This window comes from Anser brachyrhynchus, assembly GCF_964034855.1.
Source record: "Anser brachyrhynchus genome assembly, chromosome: 18".
NCBI lineage: Eukaryota > Metazoa > Chordata > Aves > Anseriformes > Anatidae > Anser > Anser brachyrhynchus.
This window is the reverse complement of record NC_137711.1, coordinates 8,451,782-8,472,714: the sequence shown is the minus strand read 5'-3', so window position 1 is coordinate 8,472,714 and position 20,933 is coordinate 8,451,782. Positions and strand designations below refer to the sequence as shown.

Here is a 20,933-nt window from a genome sequence, read left to right as displayed (position 1 = left end):
ATGAAATGCACGTATTTGTACCCCTGCTGCGCTAAGCTTGCCGGTGAAAGCCTTTTACATAATACACATAACACTCCACAACGGACGCTGCTGCGAGCAGCTCAGCTGAGGCTGGAGCTCCCTTTCAAACGGGGATGAAGGACTATAAAGTCATCATATAATCTGTAAAAGCATGAAAACCCTTTCTCTTTTAGGGCTACCTGAAGACTTTTCCAGCAGTGTTTTGTTCCTTTTGGCTATTCACAGACTAGTAAAAAACAAAGCATGTGCACCTGCGTACATGTGCACTGTTGGGATGATAAGGTTTTGTTGTAACGTGACAAGGAAGTGCCCAACAGGGGCAGTTTTCCCCCTAAAACCGCATTTCCTTTTACTTCTCAGGTTTCTATTCCCAACAAAGACAGGCTGCTTTGCTGAAGCTGCACCACAGATGCAGAGAGCCTCCTGTCTCCCGTAACAGCACATTGAACGACCAGGAAGCTTTGCATCCAGCTTAATGGAATAAAGAGCCTGACCCCTTTTTCCAAACAGTTCACATTTATTATTGATAACAATAAAAAAATCTTTTAAAGACTATCTGTGTTTTATTACCAAGAATGAGGTATTATGTATACAAAACATTTACAGAATTTGATATGCAGTTCATGAGTACAGACAGGTAAGTGCAGAAGGACACTGGTAACAGGAAAAAAGCCAACAGAAGTCGTTGGCTGAGAGAAGCAAGAAGAACAATAATATCACACAAGAAAAGACAAGGATATGGGAAATTAATTAGTCAGACTGTAATGATCAAGTCATATTGCCAGAGCACTTTGCTTAGAGGAGGATAAACTACTGGTTTTCTGGGATTTTATCCCCCCCCAGCTATTTGTGCTGTCATGTGCTTTGAGCTCTAAAAGGAGTGTTAAGATTTACAGCTGGAAAAACCCGAAGTGCCACTTTTGAGCCAGCTCAAGTGAAAAACAAAACAGATCTTCAGACTTGGAAAGTGACTGCAACAAAAAGGTCTACAAAGCCAGACACCTCTGGAGAGATATGGAGTGTTGAGTGAAGCAGTTTCCTTACAGTTGTCAGCAAAATCGCCATCTGAGAGAGAGAGAGAGAGAGAGAGGAGAGAGAGGAAAGAAAGAAAGAAAGGGGACCATCTTCAACCCTCACAGCCTGGTAAATGGAAAGTGCCACTTGCAGAGAGCTGTGAGTGTCTTTGTTAGCCTCACAGTGCCACCTGCTGCACTCGCTTCCCTCAGCCTGGGAATTCTGGCTCCTGCACATCAAGCATCAAACCACCTCTTCAGCAAGCTGTGTTCCTCCTAGACAGACAGCTCCTACGAACAGAACCACAGCATGCTGTTCTGTCTGCTGCGCAGACACTGGGTGGGAGCTGTTTGACACCGAAGTGGTGGCCTGTCTCACACAACAGCACACTTTGGCAGACTTGGTGACAGTCTAACCTCCATCTTCAACTTCTAAGTCTAAAAGGGACAAAATTGACCATCTCGGTTCAGTATAAGGAGACTGGCCTCTCAACACCTCTGAATCTGTTGCTAAAATACTTCTTTGCCAGCTCTACCTGCCAGGTTCCGCAGCCAGAACTGGTCTGCAGGTGAGGTGCTTCTAGTTAGAAATTAGTAACCTGCCTCTCGGAAGCTTTGCAGTTATAAAAAAATAGAAATAAAAATTATACTGAACCAGCTTTCCTCAGGCAGGATATCCAGTATCTTAAGCGAGTTCTGTTTTGAAAGAGCAAGACCTTAGCAAGCTCCTCTACCACTTAACCACGACAGTGCTAACTCCTCAAGAGTTAATAGAGGCCGTCCAGCTTTCTAGCAAGGACTTCACAGCAGAGAAGCTCCTTTTTGCCCAGATGGATAGTTTAGCTCTAAAACGGACAAACCAGGCAGGGTCTAAACAACGCAAATCCTGCTGCATTCCACACTGAAATCTTGGCTCCACTACCAGGTATGGTTTGTAGCTGTCTGCTGACAGCCCCTTGCTCAGCACTTCAGTCTTCTGTGCCTTTTGCTGTGCTTGGGAGAGAGGGCCCAAAGTGGAAGAATACCTGAACCAACTTCAACAAAAAGAGTTCAAGTAGGATTGCTTGGGCCTGGGTAGAATAGGGACAAAATCCAACATGGCAATTCATCACTCACAGTAGCAATGGTGAAAATCGCTGAGCAGGCACCACTTTGAGTGTCTTCTACTGTATCACTTAGAGTGAAGATCCCCATGCACCCTGCCTGCTTTAAAGCTTCCGCTGCTTAGAACTAAAGTGCTCTATTTCTGACATACACAGAGAAGGATAGGAGGCAAGAGGGACTGAAAAGTGCACCGGAAGGATGTAAGCCATACCTCCTCTTGACTGATTTAAGAAGCAAGCTTAAACTCTGCAGAAATTCCTGGTAACAGCAAAGTCGCAGCAAGATCAATTCATGGGGAGTGTACTAAGAAAGTGGAGTGAAGCTTCAGCACAGAACTGGGAACAAATCCTCAGGCCAGTTCGGGATCAGTGAGGGAGAGCCTGCTCTCTGCCTCTCTCTCCACGGTGCTTCAAGCGCAAATCCAAGGAAAGAATGAATTGCTTTAACCCATCAATACCCAGAGCTCAAATTCCCCAAAAATGTGCTCATACAAAAGGTATTAGTGTTTACAGCCTGTCCACAACTCTGTGGGCATGCCTTGAAAAAAATGGACTCACAAAGTCAAGTATCTGGCAACTGCTTTTCTTTGTCTCGGACATCGCTTAGTGGCAATGGGAGAACAGTTTGCAGCACTGGAAGATCACAGGGGATTTCATAAGATGGCAAGGAATGTCCTGACAGGAGACTTGCAGTTGATTTCTAATGCACTATTGAGAATTTTTGGTAGGGTTTTTCTCTTTTTTGCTTTTTTTTTTTTAACATTTATACAATTAAAAAAATTATCTTAACTGATGTACAGATCATTTTTCCTTCCAAGAGAGCCCTTGTGTTCAGAGTTAGGATTTGTGCAAGCACACTTGCAAAAATATTTATGGCTGAGTTACGAAAAAGGGTTAGAGTTAAGAGACAAGCTGTTGGATCTAACAAGGACCAAAAACACTAAGTTTAAAATTTGAACAGCTACTTTACTATCTATAAAAGGCTTTCTGTGGGGTAGGATTTTTTTTTTTCTTTTTTTGCACAATTGCCACTTGTATTGCAGTCAGCTGCCACAGACGAGGGTCCAGCCATCTCATCCATTTGCTTTTCATCTGTTGTGGCACTACCTGGAAATCATGGAGCTGGAATGGGACTGGCTGGAAGAGGTGGTGGCAGCACTGAGCTGGGAGAATCCACTGTGGCTTGATTCAAGGCTGGTCATAGATCCTCTGCAATAAAAAACAAAGTAGTTTTACACTTCAGAATACACAATGACTTTGATTTCTGCATTGTATATACATAGTATTTCTTTGCATACTGAAAAACAAGCAAATAACAACTTTGGTTTACATGCTTTCCTGCATTACCACATAAGATAATGGGGACACCAGAAAACCTTCTTGCAAAAACCACGTGCTATTCAAATAGACTGAGTTTCAGTAGGTATATCGATTGGCAGACAACTGAACTGACTCAATTCCATTTTGAGTTGCATCCATTTCTGCATGATGACCTGCCAAGCCCTACAACCCGCACAGTACTTTCAAAGAAGAGCAAAGTAACCAATGATGATTAGAATGAGAACTAATTAACCCCTTTTTGACATTAGTCGCCCCCATTGCCAATATTGGTTGGACTTTTTTTTTGAGGCCTACAAATAGTTATCTAGCTTTATTTATATACTAATGACACTCCATTAAAAAGTACAAGTCCTTACAATTTACTTGTATTTAAGTGAACTTGATGCTAGCTTGATATTCTAAGTGTAGCAAGGGAGAGCCTGTATCAGAAAGGTTCTTCTACACTGGCTGACCTTTATGATCCCTTGGCTAGACATACCTGAAATCTTCAGATCCTATCACTTCTGTATAGTACATCACTTTACATTTGTGAGAGGAGACCTGTAGAGATGCTAGTACATCATCCACACGAGGCAGGTTGGTTGTAGCACAGGCAGGCATGCTATGAAATTTCCACTGGAGAATATAGAAGCCAGGCCACCTGGTCACATGCGATCCCTAGATGCAGCCACAGCCAAAATTGAAAATAAACTTTGTTAACACAAAGATTTGTAGAGTCGAAATTTCTTTTCCATGCTTAGATACACTGCCTATATGCTCACAGTTTTTTTCCTCAATACCAGTATTGCAGCTCATCAGCCAACTGGCAGTGCTGTTCAGCTGGGCTTTCCCCACACAATATACTTATAAAAGTTGTAACAGAACACCAGAGGTTCCTCCTCCTTTTTTCCAGTGTCAAGGGCTAGGATTTATGGACACTGAAAGTACAAAGTTCTTGTTTAAAACAATAACCTTTTCTCCCATTTTTTTTCTTCAATGGCTGTCCTTTGAGACTGTGAATAGAGCCGTCAAGAGTCCTGCTTCAGAGAAAGAGCAGTTCAAAAAGTCACTGCCCATATTTCTAAAGTTTAACACTTCCAACTAGATCACTTAGAGGAGTACCTTTATCAAAGGCTGTTCAACTCTTATTTCAAGTCAAAGAGAATAGCAGTGGCAGAGTGTGATTGTAAACATGCTGCACGTAATAGCATATTTCATAATTAACCACGAAGTTGCAAATGCCATAAAAAAACACAACTTTTTAGGACCCTTGGCCATAGGGACCTCCCTAACGTGCCTGTTACAGACACACACAGAGCTCAATCTTAAATTCCAGACTTTTCTCCTTACTGAGGTAAGACACTATGATATTCTTCAAACACAGACTGTTTCAGAAAATAGCATGTCTTGCTACTTTCTGCACGCGCACTGTGTTCCAGGTAGCTTCCCTATCACCACCAGACTGATGCAACCTCCCCTCGCATCAGATCCCATGTAAATACTGTCCCCTTTCCATGAAGCGTGCAGCCAGGAACAGAAGCTGAAATGTCGGCCAAAAGCAAGCAGACAATCCGGAGCTGAATCACCACTCAGTCATCAATAACATTTGTGAATTAGAACGTCTAGTTTTGGAGCTGGCTTCCATCTGCTCCCACACAAGGATTTGGCGGGCTTACCTGCACGCTTTCCCCTTCTTTGCAGATAAGAGGAGACTCCACCATACTGTAATCACGCCCCAATTGCCAGACTTTGTCTATCAACTGGACATTGTTCCCACCAGGAGATGTAATACTGTGAGCTCCCAGAGAGTCCTTTTTAGGAGGCTGTGGGGCTCTCTTGGAATGAAAGATGTTAAAAACAATGTCGCCTTTGCACACATCAAAATCCCATGTGATCACTGATGAAGCATCCACAATCTGAATGAGAACCTGAGACAGGAGAGAAGTTGTATTAGACAACAGCAGTTTGCTCACTAAAGACAGAAACTCTTACCAGAAAAGAACAGAACTTTGTATTACTGGTCTTAATTTAGACTATTAAAAGGCATTCTAAATATCTTTTATAAATCATTCTAAATCACTTTTCTCCTGATGGAGCGTCCTTATTTTAACACATGACCTTCAGAAGGTCTCAAGTTGCTTCGGAGAATATCATTTGTCTTTGTTATTCATTCCACTGAAGTCTATGTCCTTCTAAGCAATGATATTCTCTAAAGGGCGACGAGATGATACCAGAAATGGTCAGAAACTTCAGCTGTTAAAGCATCGTTATGTATCAGAACTATAAAAGAACAAGCTGAAAGCAGAGCAACTGAACAATCAACTTCTAAACCATTTTCAGACCAAGAGACAGACTCCAAAGCAGAGGGTTGAGATGAAAGAAAAGAAGGGTAAGGCTGCAATCATACCTCATGCGGAGCTCCTTTGAAGACACTTGCAGACTGGTAGATTGTTTCAGTCCAGAGCTTTATGTCTTCATTTTCCAACTCTTCTGCTGTCCGGTAGAGGGACTTGGGAACCAGCCCACCCTCTGGTACTTCGCACTGAAAGCATAAATAGTCATTAAAAAGTATCCCCTCTGTACATCCACTCACCGTCATACTGCCTGCTAGTTGCAGAAACAAAAACTCACAGTCAGCAAGTATTTTGAAGAATGAGATACGAACAGAATTTGAAAGCAATTTTACAGCTTGTGCATCACATATATGTATTTTACACAAGCTACTAAAATAAGTGATCTAGTTTGCATGAGTTTGCAGACCCAGACACCAGAGGAACAGATCTTCTTCATACACAAGAGCCACTATTGCAGAAAATGACTGTGCGAATGCTATGCCCTATACTGAAGACAGACACGAGCCACTTAAGGATCATGAGAAAAGTGGCAATAGTGACTCAAAGTCTAAAAAATATCGCCTGCAGACACCTAAAGGAAATGGCGTAGCTAAATTCAAGGACTTAAGATGGAGGGGAGATATGGTAAGTTCCCGAACAGGTGAAAGGATATTGCAGTGAGGAAGTTAACAGTTTTCAAGCTACAGCTGTCTTCAGCTGAGTACTGGAACTGGTTACACAACTTCCCTAAGCAAACTTTTTTATTTTTTTTAAGAAGTCTCCAGCAATGAAGTTCAACAACTGTCTACAGGAATAGGTTCCACAGAAGTGTTTGGGGCAGCAGAAGTTTGGGGCAGAAGAACTGAACTACATAAGAGAACTGAAAGGACCTTTGAGAAATCAGTTTTGTTCAAACATCCAGAAGTAAAGAAAAGAAGAAAAAAGACCCTGTTATTGTCTGTGACCAGCAGGAAGTATTGTAGCAATTTGCTTTCTGGTAACGTTCACTTTTGCTTACTTAAGCAGTGGATTTTGCCAGCTTCTCAAGCTCTGAATTAGATGGTACAAACTCTCTCAGTTGAAAGTTACTGCTGCTGTATAAAGCAGCCCACTGAAGATAAACACATGGTCTATTCTAAAACATCTAGCAGTACTCCATTATAATGAGGCTGGATTTGAACAGAACTAGATACGTGTTCAAGAATAGTACAGAAATTAATGTAGAAAATGTAACAGGGGCTTAAAAAGCAAGCCTGAAATGACCGTGTTTTAATACAGCTGAGTTAAAAAATAAAATAAAATCTAAGCGTCACTGTAATGGAAGCTCCAGAAAATGACTAAGTTGCATTTCTACACCTCAGTCGCACCAGCAAGTCTGCATTGTCAGAAACATTACAAAGGGAAAAAAACTTTTTTACCATTGAGATGTTAAATTGATGGATTTGATAGATGCCTATAGTCTAGGCAGGATGCAGCTATTAAGGTACGTGCCAAGGGATTGGGAAATTACAGTACAACACAGTAAAACTAACGTTTCAGTTTGTTGTGGGCAACACAGATCCCAATGTATCACACGTGTGAGTCCCAGCTGTCTGTTAAACCCTACTAGCAGATGTGCCACTTGTTTCCTCAGGCTCCTCATGGTATCAGTACGTTCTTTTAGGTCACACACTCTTCTGATTAGTTGGTGATGACGCTGGCCAATGAAGCCTGGTAGTCAGAATGAGATACTTTCAAGTGGGATCATGTACATGGGAATCTTTTTTGACCATCAACTTTTCTTGGACAGTTAAGACCACTACAGATGCATAGTTAAGTGAGAATAAGAACAAACAGCTCTTACAGGGACAAGCAGTATCATTCTGACATGCTGAATCACTGGTATCACATGGTCACTGATGGTGACAACAGAGATCTTGCTGGTCTATCAGACTGGTGAAGATAATGTAACACTGATGCTACTGAATGTCCAGAGCATTTGAAATCAGGGGGTGGGGCAGACCATCAAATGGTACAGTCCAGCATATTGGATATTGCTAACCTTTCATCTTGCTGCCATGAAAAAGAGGCAATGAAAGATGGATCTATTACTGCATCTTATGCCTTCAGAAAGATGCAAACAACAGAACCACGCACAGCTCCAGGCACCTATGTATCACACAACAAATGCTAAGCTTGAGAACTGTGATAACACAATGGTTTAGTCACCCGCTGTGACTCTAAGCTCATAATTCAGTTCTCCTCTTCAAAGACTTCCCTTTGAATTCTGACCAGAACCAACAGCAACAGAACAAGAAAACAAGCATCAAAACTGAAGAGTTTAAAAGTTACATTTATGGATTTATGGTTTATGGATTATTGGAGATACTTTAAAAATGAAGGCAAAGATTTAAAATATTTTGGAAACTTGTAGCATATTTAATAGTAAGGGGTTTTTAGACAGCAGTTTATATTCTTCAATCTGCCTAAAACCTCCTGCCACCCTGAGGTTGCTGAAAACAGTGAAACACCGTACACCAAGCTTTTCAACCTCGGTCATCCATAAGGTCCGCTCTACGATCATCCTTAATGCATCGAGGAACACAATCCTCTTCTTGCTCACTGCTGTGCTACCATATGTGCTTTAACTTGACAGGTAACGGACACTGTGCATTTTAACTGTGCCTAGCTATTTTGCTAGTTATTTGAGAATTGCTGTAAAAGTAGTACTGTATTTCTCCTTTGAAAGTGCATCCAGAAGAAAACGCCAACCCTGGAATCCTGCGTCATAGCTCCCCCCAAAATTAAACATAGCAGAGAAAAGACTGCACCCCAGACTTTGCTAGGTATCATTCTGTGCTTCTAGGCTTCTTTGTTCAGAGGAGTGAGGGGAAAAAAATAAAATCCACAAATAAGTTGCTATATGCACTAATTTAAATTCATACCATGCACTCTCCACCAAGGAAATCAGGGATAATTTCTTTATCAATGTAATCCAGCAGTCCCCCAGGACCCTGGTAGTCATTTCCAGCATAAATAAGGAATTTCTTTCTAGTGTTGTCATCAATGAATGGACTAACCTATAAACAAAGAAAAAAAAAACAGAATAGATCAGGTTCCCAAATTTTTCTTGAGTAAATTTTGAAGGATCAGTTTGTATTAAGTGTTACCATCCTTGTTATGCAAAATTCACGTTATAAAGAAGCTAAGTTAATGGACTATATAAGCAAGTTCTTAGGTACGGTTTTTTAATCCATTCCAGGAATCCCACAAAAGATACATATCCAAACGTTAACATTTCCTGCTTATAAAGTCTGATTTCTGAAGTGCTTTTACAAACTACAAGTGTGTAGCAGTGTACTGAGAGAGCTGTGAAAGACCTTGAATTACAAACATACCAGTGTCCAAAGAACTGGAAATACTCGAGGCGCTCTCAGGATAAGAAGACGACCCAAAGTCTCAGGGTAATTAGCTTCAACCACCTCAATGATTCTCAGCAATGCTTTGACACCAGGTCGCCATAAATGCCGCATGTTCAAGCCTTCTAGATCTACTAGACAGGTCCAAGAGCTAAATTTCAGAGAGATGAAAAGGGAAAAAAAAAAATCTCAGTGGCATCAAAATTCTCCTGTCTTATGCACATATCCAGTGATTTGAAATGTGTGGACTCCACTGTATACTTTGATTTCCTCTAGTTTACCTCTGTGTTTTGTACTAACCGTTCACACTGGAGTTTTAAATTCTTAGGATGGAAATGTTGTACAGCATGCCAATCATGCTTATAGAGTATGTGCAATGATCACTTTGCACCTCATGCACATCTCCCCAGACATTTCAAATTCCAGGTGAAGGCTAACATGAAGCCAATACACAGTGCTGTCAACAGTCAGCCCAAATGTTAAACCATTGCTTTTATTGGGAAATCAACTAAGTGGCCATGCTGCTACGACATAATCTAACATTCTGGGTGTTGATTTCCTACTAAGACAGTACAGTAGGAGTGCCATTACAGCTCAAAGCTAATTCTGTTATCAGATCTCAGGATGGGCAGCTTTTTCCATAGGAACAGATGTGTTCTTAATACTAAATACCAAGATTCAGCATATGCTTTAGTTATTTTCCAAGCTCCATCTCACCCTGGGCATGGACTCAAGATTTACAGCTGTGCTGCACCAGACAGCATCCATGAAATGATGCACAAGGTTTCTATGAAACAGCAAGCACTTCTTTGTTTCACTTTAAACATCTAATATGTAGTCCTTCAGGACTGCTTCTACAAATGAAAATTCAGTAGACAGCACAAGTCCACAGTCATACACATGAAACCTACCTCTTGGATTTTATTTCTCACTGAGAGCTACCACAGCAAGTTCTTTAGCAAGAAAAGATAAGCAGACATACCATGCATCCCTGAACCTTTACAGATTAAGGGAGAGAGTCAGAAATTGAAAAGAGTTCAAGAAATACAGTTTCATTTCAGGGCCAAGTCCTGCATTCATTCCACACCCTTAAATCCACTTTGCAGTTACTGCTCTCCTAAGTGACCCCTAAAATGACTTAAAGATGGGATAGCAAGCCATTTTTGGCTCAACTTTACATGAAGTCATGCAAGCATGTGGAAAACTAAACTGTAGGTTTCACTGGAGCCTCACAACCTTACCTTGATCAATAGTTGAATAACTGCATATAATGAATCGTGGCTGACAGAAGAATGCAAACAAGAATTGAGAGTAATGATCCTTGGTATGGACCATGGATCAAAAAGTGACATGAAAACAATACCTGAAACTACTGGAAAGGTTACACCGTGATATTATCATAGCCTGACCTTACTGGCAGCCTGTACCAACATCTGGCTATAAAATTCCCCAGAATCAGAGATGGGGAGTGGGCTGCATTGCTTTGCAGACTTCCAACAGTGTGCAGAAACAGAATACTTCGTGTAGAACCATTACGGGCATGACTGCTGGAGCAAGTGTTGTGTTTCCCTCAGGCTTGACCATGCCAATTCACTCAAGTGCTAATTGGGGGAGGTCTCAGTTAACTGTAACTGTGATTATATCTGCACGTGAGACACACACCCTACCCTTTGCTTGGTCTATTTAATAAATTGGCCTCAGCCGGGTGATATTGCACGATGTTTTGTCCTGTACACCCCCTACCCTCCCACCACACTGACACCTGGTAATCCTTGAAGAGATCTAATTGATGTATTTTACCTTATTGGTCTGCCAAATACTTTTGTGTTCTCTTCACATCGCCTCAGTCCTTCTTCATTTATAGAAAGAACCTGTCCAAGAAAACGTGCTGTTTAGAGAAGAATCTAAAACTCAGTAGGTAGGATAAAGAAAAAAACATTCTTAACTGAAGCCTAATTAAAACTACAAGCTCAAAGCGAAAAAAGTATTACGAGAGACTTACAATGACTGATTTTCAGAAAGATTACACAGAATAAAAAAAGAAAAAAATCTAAGATCCCTCATCTTGAATAGAGAGCTCTATCCGATAACTTGGCATCAGCTTTTTCCAAAGAATGAACTAGAAATCACTATATTTACCCCATCAGTTGATCTTGCTGAAAAATAAATATGCCTTTCCTTAAAACTTGGAACATGTAAACAAGATCCTCTTGAAAACTGAGACCCAGGAATGATACAGACAAGAAACCTCACTACACTTCTGTCCCTTTAAGCTTTGATTTCCTATTTACTCAGAAATTAAAGTCCCTTTCAGTCATAGAAAGTAACCTTGAAACAAAACTAGGGCAAACAAGTAAAACTTAATATGTGCCTCGAAAAGCTACTGGAAGAGAAAAAGTAGAATTCAACCCCTGCTTCTAGTAGTTACTACGGCCACGACTGTCATTACTTGGAGGAAAAAAAAATTATTGAAAACCTGGAATTCTGCCAGCTTTCTGCTTGGAAAATGAGCAGATCCACAATAACAGTCTGAGTGCTGCCTTTAGAGAGGGCAACACTGCAAGAAAGTACTTTTTCTCTAAAAATAAGTTATCTTTATCCTTGGTACACAGGCTTGAAAAATCTGAACATGGCACTTTCTCTTCTGCACAAATGCAGAGACTGAAGTTCAAAGCAGTGCACAAACTGCAGAAGAATCTGTGAAAATGCTAACCAACAATGACAGGAGCTGCCAAGAACTACGCCTTTCCGCCATCAGTTTGCAGTTGGAAAGAATGCAGAAGACCAGCTACCAGGAGCTTTCAGATGTATTCAAACCGAAAACAGACGGCCACAGAGTACATCAAAATATCCAGTGTGATGAATGTTCTGGCAGAGAAGGAAATTTCTAAATGAAAATATCACATTGTTAGCAACTTGCTGGCTCCAAAAATACTTACGTATCGAAGCAAGGCCTCTTCCCCAAGAGCTCGCACTAAGCCTTTGGTATCCATCTGTCCCAATCTCAGCACATACAGCGGGCGACCATCTGAATAACAAAAAATAAAAAATAAATCAACATAACCCTTATTTTTACAATAATAAATAAAATTGAGTGAACTTGCTTTATGCTAAAAATCCAAATGGAAACAAATCATAGTCAGTTCAAACTCTGCTGTACAGGTGAAAGAGGGAGTAACTGGAACAGATGGCAATATAATCTTTACCTTGTCCAGCTACACCACAGGATTACCTGTATGTGAACTGCAAAAGTTTAATGGAGATGTCTTGATGCAAAAATAGCTACCCTATCTACAAGGAAAGTCCAAAGGACTTCAGCAAGTACAGTTATAGATCTTGGTACACACAATTAAAGACACAGGACTATGCTTACCTTCCAGCACAGCTAAGATAAAGGAACAACTTTAGTCTATTAGTGTAACTAAAGAGTTGCAACAAAGGATGAAAGTTCAGGATAGCTTACAGGACCGTTTTTGGGCAAGTAGCTACACTAAGTGCTGAGAGTTAATGAAACAAAGCGGTAACTCCCACACTTCCTGCGGTATTTGCTGAAGTCGCACCTTTCAGCTATGTCATTACATATTATGTGGAACTGGCACACAGCCTGCAGCTTCACTTATGCAGTTTAAGTCTGGCGAGAACAGACTCTGCTCCAGATACCAGCTTCAGATGACCCTCTGCATTCAAAGACTTGCCTTTCTGCAGTACTCTTGCCACACACCAGGGTATCCTGACACTGACCCAGGATACAAAGGCATTAAGCTTAACAACTGCATTAGGTGAATCTGGGAACAAAAGCTTGCATTTCTGGTTCTGCATAATAGAAGCTAGTTGTCTGAAATAGTTTCCATCCTCCTCCCAAAGCTGTGATGTATTTGTTAAGCTTTGCTCCACCTGTTCTAGCACACAAGCTAAATAATCATCATCTTATAAAACTTAATGTGCTAAAACACAAAAATAAAATAAAATAAAATGTCTTCTGCCATTCTGATGTCTGCTTAGCTTCACTTCCCTCCAAGAACTGCAAAGAGAGATAGCAAATTATCCTCAAGTCCTTTGGGAGACAAGGAAAGACCCTGTCGGGATGCACTATTTAAAAATAAAAAAAAGATTTGCAGAGTCAAACAAGGTTATTTATTTCGCAAGGACACTACCCTCATATGCAAGTTCATGGAGTCTTTTGTATTTTATCAGATGGTCTAAAAGACAATATTATTTTAACATCAGCACACTCTTATCTTGGAATGTATTGTTTAGCGTCTGAAACACTGAACAAAAAGTGCTATTAAAGTTCATTGCGGGTCTCACTCCCCCACAGATGCACACGCATGCAAAACCAAATAGTTCATTAACCCTCCTCCAGTCAAATGACACATGAAGGAAAGTCTCAATTGACAGTGCTGCATTTTCACTGTATATTTTATTTTCATTTGAGCTTTGTGATTTAAAATAACCATTTGACTGAAGCACTCTTGACAAACTAAAAGCCACTCGGATATAAAGAAAACCATGCTAACTGCAAGCCAAAATAACAACTTTTATTCTTTCGCATTAACAGCTCATTTGAGACAGCATGCTATATACCACTGCTGCCTTTGCTTTAGTGCTAAAATCTATACAAAATTCAGCCAGCTTCAGTTTGGCACATTTTGCTTATGTGGGAGGAAAGGAGCTTATGAAAGGAGCAATACTGGAATAGAGGGTTTAAAAAAAGAACCTACCCACTGCAAAAATTTAAATTATAGAGAATTGTTCGGTTTTGAAATTCTCTGTTTCCACTAGTGACAACTGCTATACTTGAGGGCATGGCACAGAAGAGACCAAAGGAACTGTGGGGGAAGAGAGGGGCTCATGAAGCTCACAATAAGACTGAAGAACTTCCCAGAAAAACGTTAAATGACTCTGTTGCATTCTGCACCCTTCTACTCACTGGCAGGAACCTGCTATGTGCTACTGACAGAAGTCGTCTTTGGAAAGTAAGGACAAGGAACGGACAGAAAGGGAGAAAGCATTCACAATCCTTTTCCCTACAGTCTTTATAATCATATTGTTATTTTCCACTTTCTCAGTCAAACCCAGCAACAGGAAGAGCCATTCAAGCTTGTCAGCATTACAGCAGTTAAACTGCTGTGCCCTCCCTGTCTCCTGGCCACTAGCGCAGCCAGCTTCCTGTCCTCTTCCTTGTAACAGGAAGAGCTCGCAGAAACAATGGTGCCTAGTGGGGAACGGACTAAATCAGAACACAGATAGCTCACAGTAAGAGACCATTTCCGTATCTAAAGAGCCCAGCTTGCCTCAAGCAGTGAATTCCAAAATGTTTCATTTCTGTGCATGTATTAGCAACAAGACGACTGCACGATAAAGCAAGCTGAGGGACAGGGGAGCTTATTAGGCACACTCATCCATGTTTTAAAGATCTGGCTGTGCCTCACCATACGAAGTGAATTTAACTAAGCTTCTTCCCTTCGTAAATAAACCTGCTCTATTTGGTCTTTCGGCACTTCTCATCATTAAGCTGATTGTAATGACAAATAAGTATTCACTTATGACATCAGCAGACTTATCCAACTTATTTACACTTATTTACAAACATCTTTTAATCACTGGAAGGGAAGAGTCAGTATTTGCATAACACCCTTCTAAGCATCTTAGAGCGGTATAGAAGTGCAACTTTTTAAAGCTACTGGCATAGCAGAGCTCTTCACAGAGTTAAATATGCTGGTATTTGTCAGACAGATTAGGACCTAAAAGTATGCTGCCACCAACTAAGGAGCTGGCAACATCAATTTTAATGTGTTTAGTACACAATAACTGAGAACTTCTACCCAGCTTTCTAGCCAGCTCTAGCTAACAGAGGAACAACCAGCACCTTTAATTTGGAACATGAAAAGGCTGTTCAGTATCCACAGGATAGAGCATACCTTTGTCATGGTGATGCCAGCCTCCTGCATAGTAATCCTGGAGTACTTGAGGAGGATTCCAAGTGTCTAAAATATAGTCTACCTGGTGCTGCTTGCGCCATGTCAAAGATTGGCAAAGGATCTCTCTTGCTTTATCAATGTTGAAGTCCCGGGCACGCAGGAATCTTAAAATGTGTTCATCCTTTGGGATCTATTAAAAACAAAAACGAAACAAAAAACAAACAACACAACTTTGTATTCAAGGTCTGAAACAAGGCGAAAAGAATGAACAATAGAAGCTGAAAAAGGTGTAGCCTAGTGTCAACATAAGAGGATGGTATATAACACTGGAAGTTACTCAGGAAAATCAGTCTTTCTTGCAATAAAAACATAAACCCTGTCACATAGTGCAACTACCTTCATTTGAGGGATATAAGGATTCCAGAAACTCTAACAATGATTTACACTTGTGTGACCATACTAATTCAGTCCAATTTAAATGAATCCAGGGATGAAACACAGACTGTGTTTCATTGCTATGTAACAGGAAGGCCTGGAAACTGAGACACATGATCATATCACAAGCCACTGGAAAACCCTCAGACTTGCTCTCAGTGTTTTAACAGGCCATGTTGCTTCCCTTGCACATATAGATATATGAATAAGTTTGGCCAAAACAAACAGATGTAAAAATAAGGTTGTTCTAGAATGAGGAAGACCTGTAAAACTGATGGTATCCCCCTGTGCTGGATTCTTGACATTATAGGAGGCAGTCACAACAATCATTTAAGCACCTCAGCATGCAAAGTCAGACGGACAATAGCAATAAAATTCAATTACCACTGTAAAGGCTTAATTTAGGTACTTTGTTCTGAGTATGGAAGGCCACTTACCACAACTAGTTAGCCACGTGAGGTTTGGCATGATGTTTTGTGAGGTCCACCTTGCATCTCACGTACTGAGATAGAGCCACAAGAGACCAACAGTAGCTTACCTTGCCCTTGTGTGTCTCCTGAAGCCACTGTCTCAGTCGAATGAGGCAGCTTTCCTGCATTGGGGTCAAGTCACCCAGATACCGCTTGATGTAGTCTGCATCTAGCTTGTCTAAAAGGAGATGAACATGTGATTAGAGTGGTCCTGAAGTGACCAAGTCAAAGCAGCAAATGATTTTATATGCTGATATCTGAGGCAGAGAAGTTCTGTGCAGAGTTGAATAAGGTTTCTCTGAATCAATGAAAAGATGAGCAAAGCAACATACACAGCTATCTTAATGTGAAACTGGGAAGATTAATTTTCGTTCTGCAACTAAGAAAGGAGTAAAACCAGACATTTGCAAAAGCATTTTCACAGTATATTCAGATTTGTCTATTCACAGCAAGTATAGGGCATGCTTCTTCCGGAAATACTTAAAGAAGCTTTGACTTAAATCTTCCAGTACAAGAATTTTTCCAAATTCCCTTACTGACAGGGAAAAGAAGATAACATCAGAAGACTGTGACCAGGGAAGCTTCAGCCATTCCCTCCCCATTATTGCTATAGTTACACCCACCCCTGAGTTTCTGGGCAAGAAATAGGCTACTGATTTGCAACCTAATGAACAGCAAAGAGAAAAGTTTCTCCACTCCTCTGAACTTCACTCACTAAAAAGACCAGCTGATAACAGCTATTCAAGCTCTCTCACAGGTCACTGCTTCGCAAGCACTAACTTTATATGTTACCAAACAAGTAGCTGACGTGTAATTTTTCAGCTGCCCAGGAGAAGCAGCACTGCACTAAGAGCCTCTACATTACAAAGAATCCCACTAAAACAAGGCAAACAACCATACCATCGGGTGTTCCTGCTGTAGGCTCGGAGGGGCTGCTTGAGGTGTTGAGGTTCTCCTTATTGTTCAAGCCCTCCTTTGTGGCAGAGTCTGGTATATTAATAGCAGGTGAAACTGGCCGTCTTGTGTGGGACGTGCTGCTCTCCAATTTACATGCAACGGGGGGAGTCCAACGAGGAACAAAGGTTATTCCTTCTTCCTCCAGCTGCTTCAGGTAGTACTCTATTATTTCCTTTCCCTTCAAAAAGAAGACTATTTCAGCTACTAAAAATACTCATTTAGACACTGAAAAGATCGGGCTGTAAACACATTTAGCGGCCAGGCATCTCTAAAGATTCCACTTCCAAATACAGACTCGCACACACGTACTGCCCTAGGCTAAAGAGTAAACAGCCCAGCTTTTTGACCACAGCAGCCTGTTACTTAGCAGCAGCTACATTATCTTTTGGTAACTTAGAGCCAGGCACCTCCTTCACAACTGCAAGCTCACCTTTTTAATATTGCTGGTGTACTGCTTCATGGCAATCTTTTCCACTGTGCTTTCAAAACCAAAAAAAGATTTTATATCCAGACTTGCTGACTGTTCAAAACAGGTCCAGTCTTCGTTGTCTGGATGAACCTATTAGTTAAAAGGAGATCATACAACTTAGTATTTGGTATTCTTTTTCCTCAAAATATTTGAAATGACTCTCTCTTCTCTTTCAGGTTCATATAACCAAACACACGCAAGAAGAATTTGCAGCCTGTTGCTTCATTTGCAAAACACAGATCAGAAAAGCCAACACTAAAGAACAAAAAGCTGAGAAGCCCTCCTGCAGTCCCATAGCTAGCACAGCACATTGTCTTAACAAGCAAGGGGAGCGTTGGAAAATACTAGTGCACAAAGGACTTGCACATTTACACAATTAACAGTATCTCATTGTAGATATGGGCTGCAACTGTAGTGTATCAGTGGAACAGAGTTCCACAGTGAACTTGCTGCTGCTGCAGGTTGGAGTGATAGACCACAGCCAGCTAGCTTCAAGAGTGCAGTGAGTACAGTGTACGTATTTCTCCAGCACTGCAGTCTAGACATGTTTGCAACTGATATACCACAACAAGTTGTTCCCTCTTTAACCTACTAAGAACCTCGGTATTTTGTAGACAGAAAATCATTTAACTTTGTTCTGCTGTGACAATGCTACAGAAGAACTGTAAACTTCTCATTTGTTTCACAGCTGAATAAACTATCAGGGAGGCCTTTGCTACTTTCTTGCCTTTTTAAATTTAGAGCACTCCCAACTGTCTTCATAACTTACATAGCAATCCGGTCTGGGCTCAGAACTCACTGTTATAAAGAAACATCATGGCACCCTGGATTTCTGAGTATGCAGCTGTCCTGGCACCCTAAGGTTCCCCCTCCACCTCAGAACATGCTAGAACTGCCTAGAACAGTTTTAATACTTTATAGCAAGACAACTACAAAAAAACAAAGCAAACAATTCCCCTCCTTTGTTTCTTCTGCACTGGTGAATCGGAGGTACACAAATAGCTTGTACCAATTAAATAAACACAAACCATAACAATAACGTTTAAGAATCTTTCTGTCCTTCCATTATTTCGATCAAAGTAATATATTTTAATTAAAAAAAATGATTTTTTAAAATAATTTATTCTTAAAAAAGTTTCTGGTTTTGTATTTACCTACCACTACTAGTTTCTTGATCAAGTAGAGTTAGGCCAAGGAGAAGCATCATGCTTTGTACATATTTACCACATGCACTTTTTTGTGCCACATTTCCCCTGTTTAAATGCATCTTCCACAGAAAAATTACAGGTGGAAGAGTATTTTTAAATGTGCCTTTGAAATAATTGCAGAAATAATAATAAAAAAATAGGCTATTAACGTCAAGTGGGTTTGAATTGTAGTGACCTTTCAACCACGGTTCTGTAGACAATAGGAAACATTTAAGTTATTAGCTGTGCTAAAAAAGAATGCTACAGTGCTAATAAGTGGGTTACATTTGCTAACTTGCATCTGACCTTTAAAATCCATTCAAAGTTTTACTTCTATGAATGTGTGCTGCATCAGCCTATGGGTACGGGCTAAGACACTATGAAAAGCCACAACCAGAACATTGCAGTAAGCACACCACCGAACTCCTTTGTATCAGAAAACATCTGCACTGAAGACCAAAAACAGCCATGATGGAAAGAGCTAGGTTAAAACACTGCTGACAACAAACATTTGAGCTGAGCAGAAGGCAAATAAGCTATGCTGAACTTTCCTTTAACAGTTCTGTCAGGGTATCATCAGCCTCGACAAGCCCCACACTGCTATTACAGACCACAGATTTGCTTAAACAGAGCTGTCAAGCACCGCGAATTATGTTGCGTTCTGCTATCTGAGAAGATGCTCAAGCAAGAGGGTGCCAAACTTGTTTCAGTTCTTCAAGCAAGCGTGTTACATTTAACACTAACAACAATTATCACTCATGGCGCTGTGTTGGTTATTTTTTCTTGCAAGGCAAAAGCCAAGAACAACCCAACTTCTGTTTGAGTTTTGAAATCTAAACACTGACTTAATTCCATCTGTGGCACCATCAAGAGCCTGTTACTCACTGTGTAACAGCAGTGTTCGTTAATAATGACTCTATTAGAGAAGGTTTCATTGTAGGCTTCTATATGCAAAGTCCTTTCTCGTCTGTTCAGAGAGTTCTTCTGGACAAAGTAGACGTAATCCACTCCTGCAATCTGAGGAAGATACCATAGATTCTGTTAAGATACAACATTCCTGTGAAACAACATCCAAAAATGTAAAACTGGCACTTCAAATCTAATCACCTTTTTCAACAGTCGTGGTGCATCTATATCTAGCTTGCAGCGCCGTTCAATCACATGGATGGCTTCATCCTCGCTCTTGTATTCGTTTACTGTATCACTGGCTACAAACATAGGAATCAGAGGGCATGTAGGAAACCTTCTTTCATAAGCCTACAAAGATGGAAAGAGAAGAAAACAAGCTATTATCACAATTAAGCCTTGAGGGTGTGTGTAGTGTTCCTTCGCTGACATCACCAGCATTGGAAGGCAGCTTCAAATTTTTACACCTTTATTAGAAGGGATCCTTCCTGGAGTCCGCATTACAGCTGAAAAATCACAGCACATTCCAAACAAACCATTTCTTAAGAAGTTCCTAACACAGCCCCACTCCAGTAAAGCAATTTCTAAAACAACGGACGAAACACCTCATTCCCCCCCACCCCTTTCCTCCAAAAGGAAATTGTTCATTATGCACAATGACAATCCTCCTGTCAGGAGTAACAGGAAAATAAGACCCTCTAGTTCTAAAATACCACAGGACAAAATTATATGTTGGATTAAAAAAACCCCACAAGCTAATTATCGGTGTTTCACCAAGCTGTCTAGAGGGTTTTCCATACAGCTCCCAGAGGCCTAATAAAAACATTTCAAAGCCTATTTCTTAAGCTGATGGAGCTCTCAAGCTCCCTACGCAGTGTTCATAACGCTTTCACTGCACTGTTTATCAGCTTACAATTTTGTTCAACAACATACAGTAAGTCTTTCCAATAAAACGAGGCCATTTCGTACTTTGGAAAGTTTAAACTTTTTGCCACAATGCGATAGCTGTGACTCTAGTTAAAGAACACACTCATATAAATGAGTTGATCTCTTTAATACTTGATGCACACTGGGGAGATGGGGTTAAATAAAACTCAGACAGGGATAGCTAAAAATTGGGAATTGGTAACGCGAGTAAAAGGACAAGGGGGGTTACCCCCCACTAGGAATCCTGATGAATTTTAGTTTTAGAACCAACCATGGCTGGAGAATACAACACTTTTTTTCCTTTTCTTTCATAGTCAGTGGTATACCTCCGCTTTCCTCTGGATTATTCTCCCCCCCCCCAACGTGGACTAGTGATGTAACTATTTTTTTTTTTAGCTTTCCTTCCAAACTGTGAATTCTTTCCTTTTTGCTATTAGTATCAAAACCTCGTAAGACAGGTAGGATTTGCAAGG

The 20,933-nt window shown here is 40.7% G+C and overlaps 1 protein-coding gene across 2 annotated transcripts in view; it reads right to left on the bottom strand.

Annotated features, from left to right (window-relative positions):
• Positions 1-518: 518 nt before the first annotated feature.
• SEC14L1 (SEC14 like lipid binding 1) overlaps positions 519-20,933 on the bottom strand; it is a 42,785-nt gene continuing 22,370 nt past the window's right edge. The window contains exons 3-16 of one of the 2 annotated variants that reach the window (XM_080560633.1): positions 19,735-19,884; positions 19,513-19,644; positions 17,402-17,530; positions 16,915-17,149; positions 16,083-16,192; positions 15,110-15,299; positions 12,128-12,216; positions 10,989-11,059; positions 9,168-9,339; positions 8,715-8,849; positions 5,865-5,999; positions 5,134-5,385; positions 3,957-4,135; positions 519-3,346 (exon numbers count right to left, since the gene is read on the bottom strand). In XM_080560633.1, coding sequence (XP_080416759.1) covers positions 3,241-3,346; positions 3,957-4,135; positions 5,134-5,385; positions 5,865-5,999; positions 8,715-8,849; positions 9,168-9,339; positions 10,989-11,059; positions 12,128-12,216; positions 15,110-15,299; positions 16,083-16,192; positions 16,915-17,149; positions 17,402-17,530; positions 19,513-19,644; positions 19,735-19,884 — 2,085 coding nt within the window. In that variant the 3' untranslated portion in view covers positions 519-3,240. Of the gene's footprint in view, positions 3,347-3,956; positions 4,136-5,133; positions 5,386-5,864; positions 6,000-8,714; positions 8,850-9,167; positions 9,340-10,988; positions 11,060-12,127; positions 12,217-15,109; positions 15,300-16,082; positions 16,193-16,914; positions 17,150-17,401; positions 17,531-19,512; positions 19,645-19,734; positions 19,914-20,933 lie in introns of both variants that reach the window. The other variant, XM_080560634.1, reaches the window with a different exon arrangement.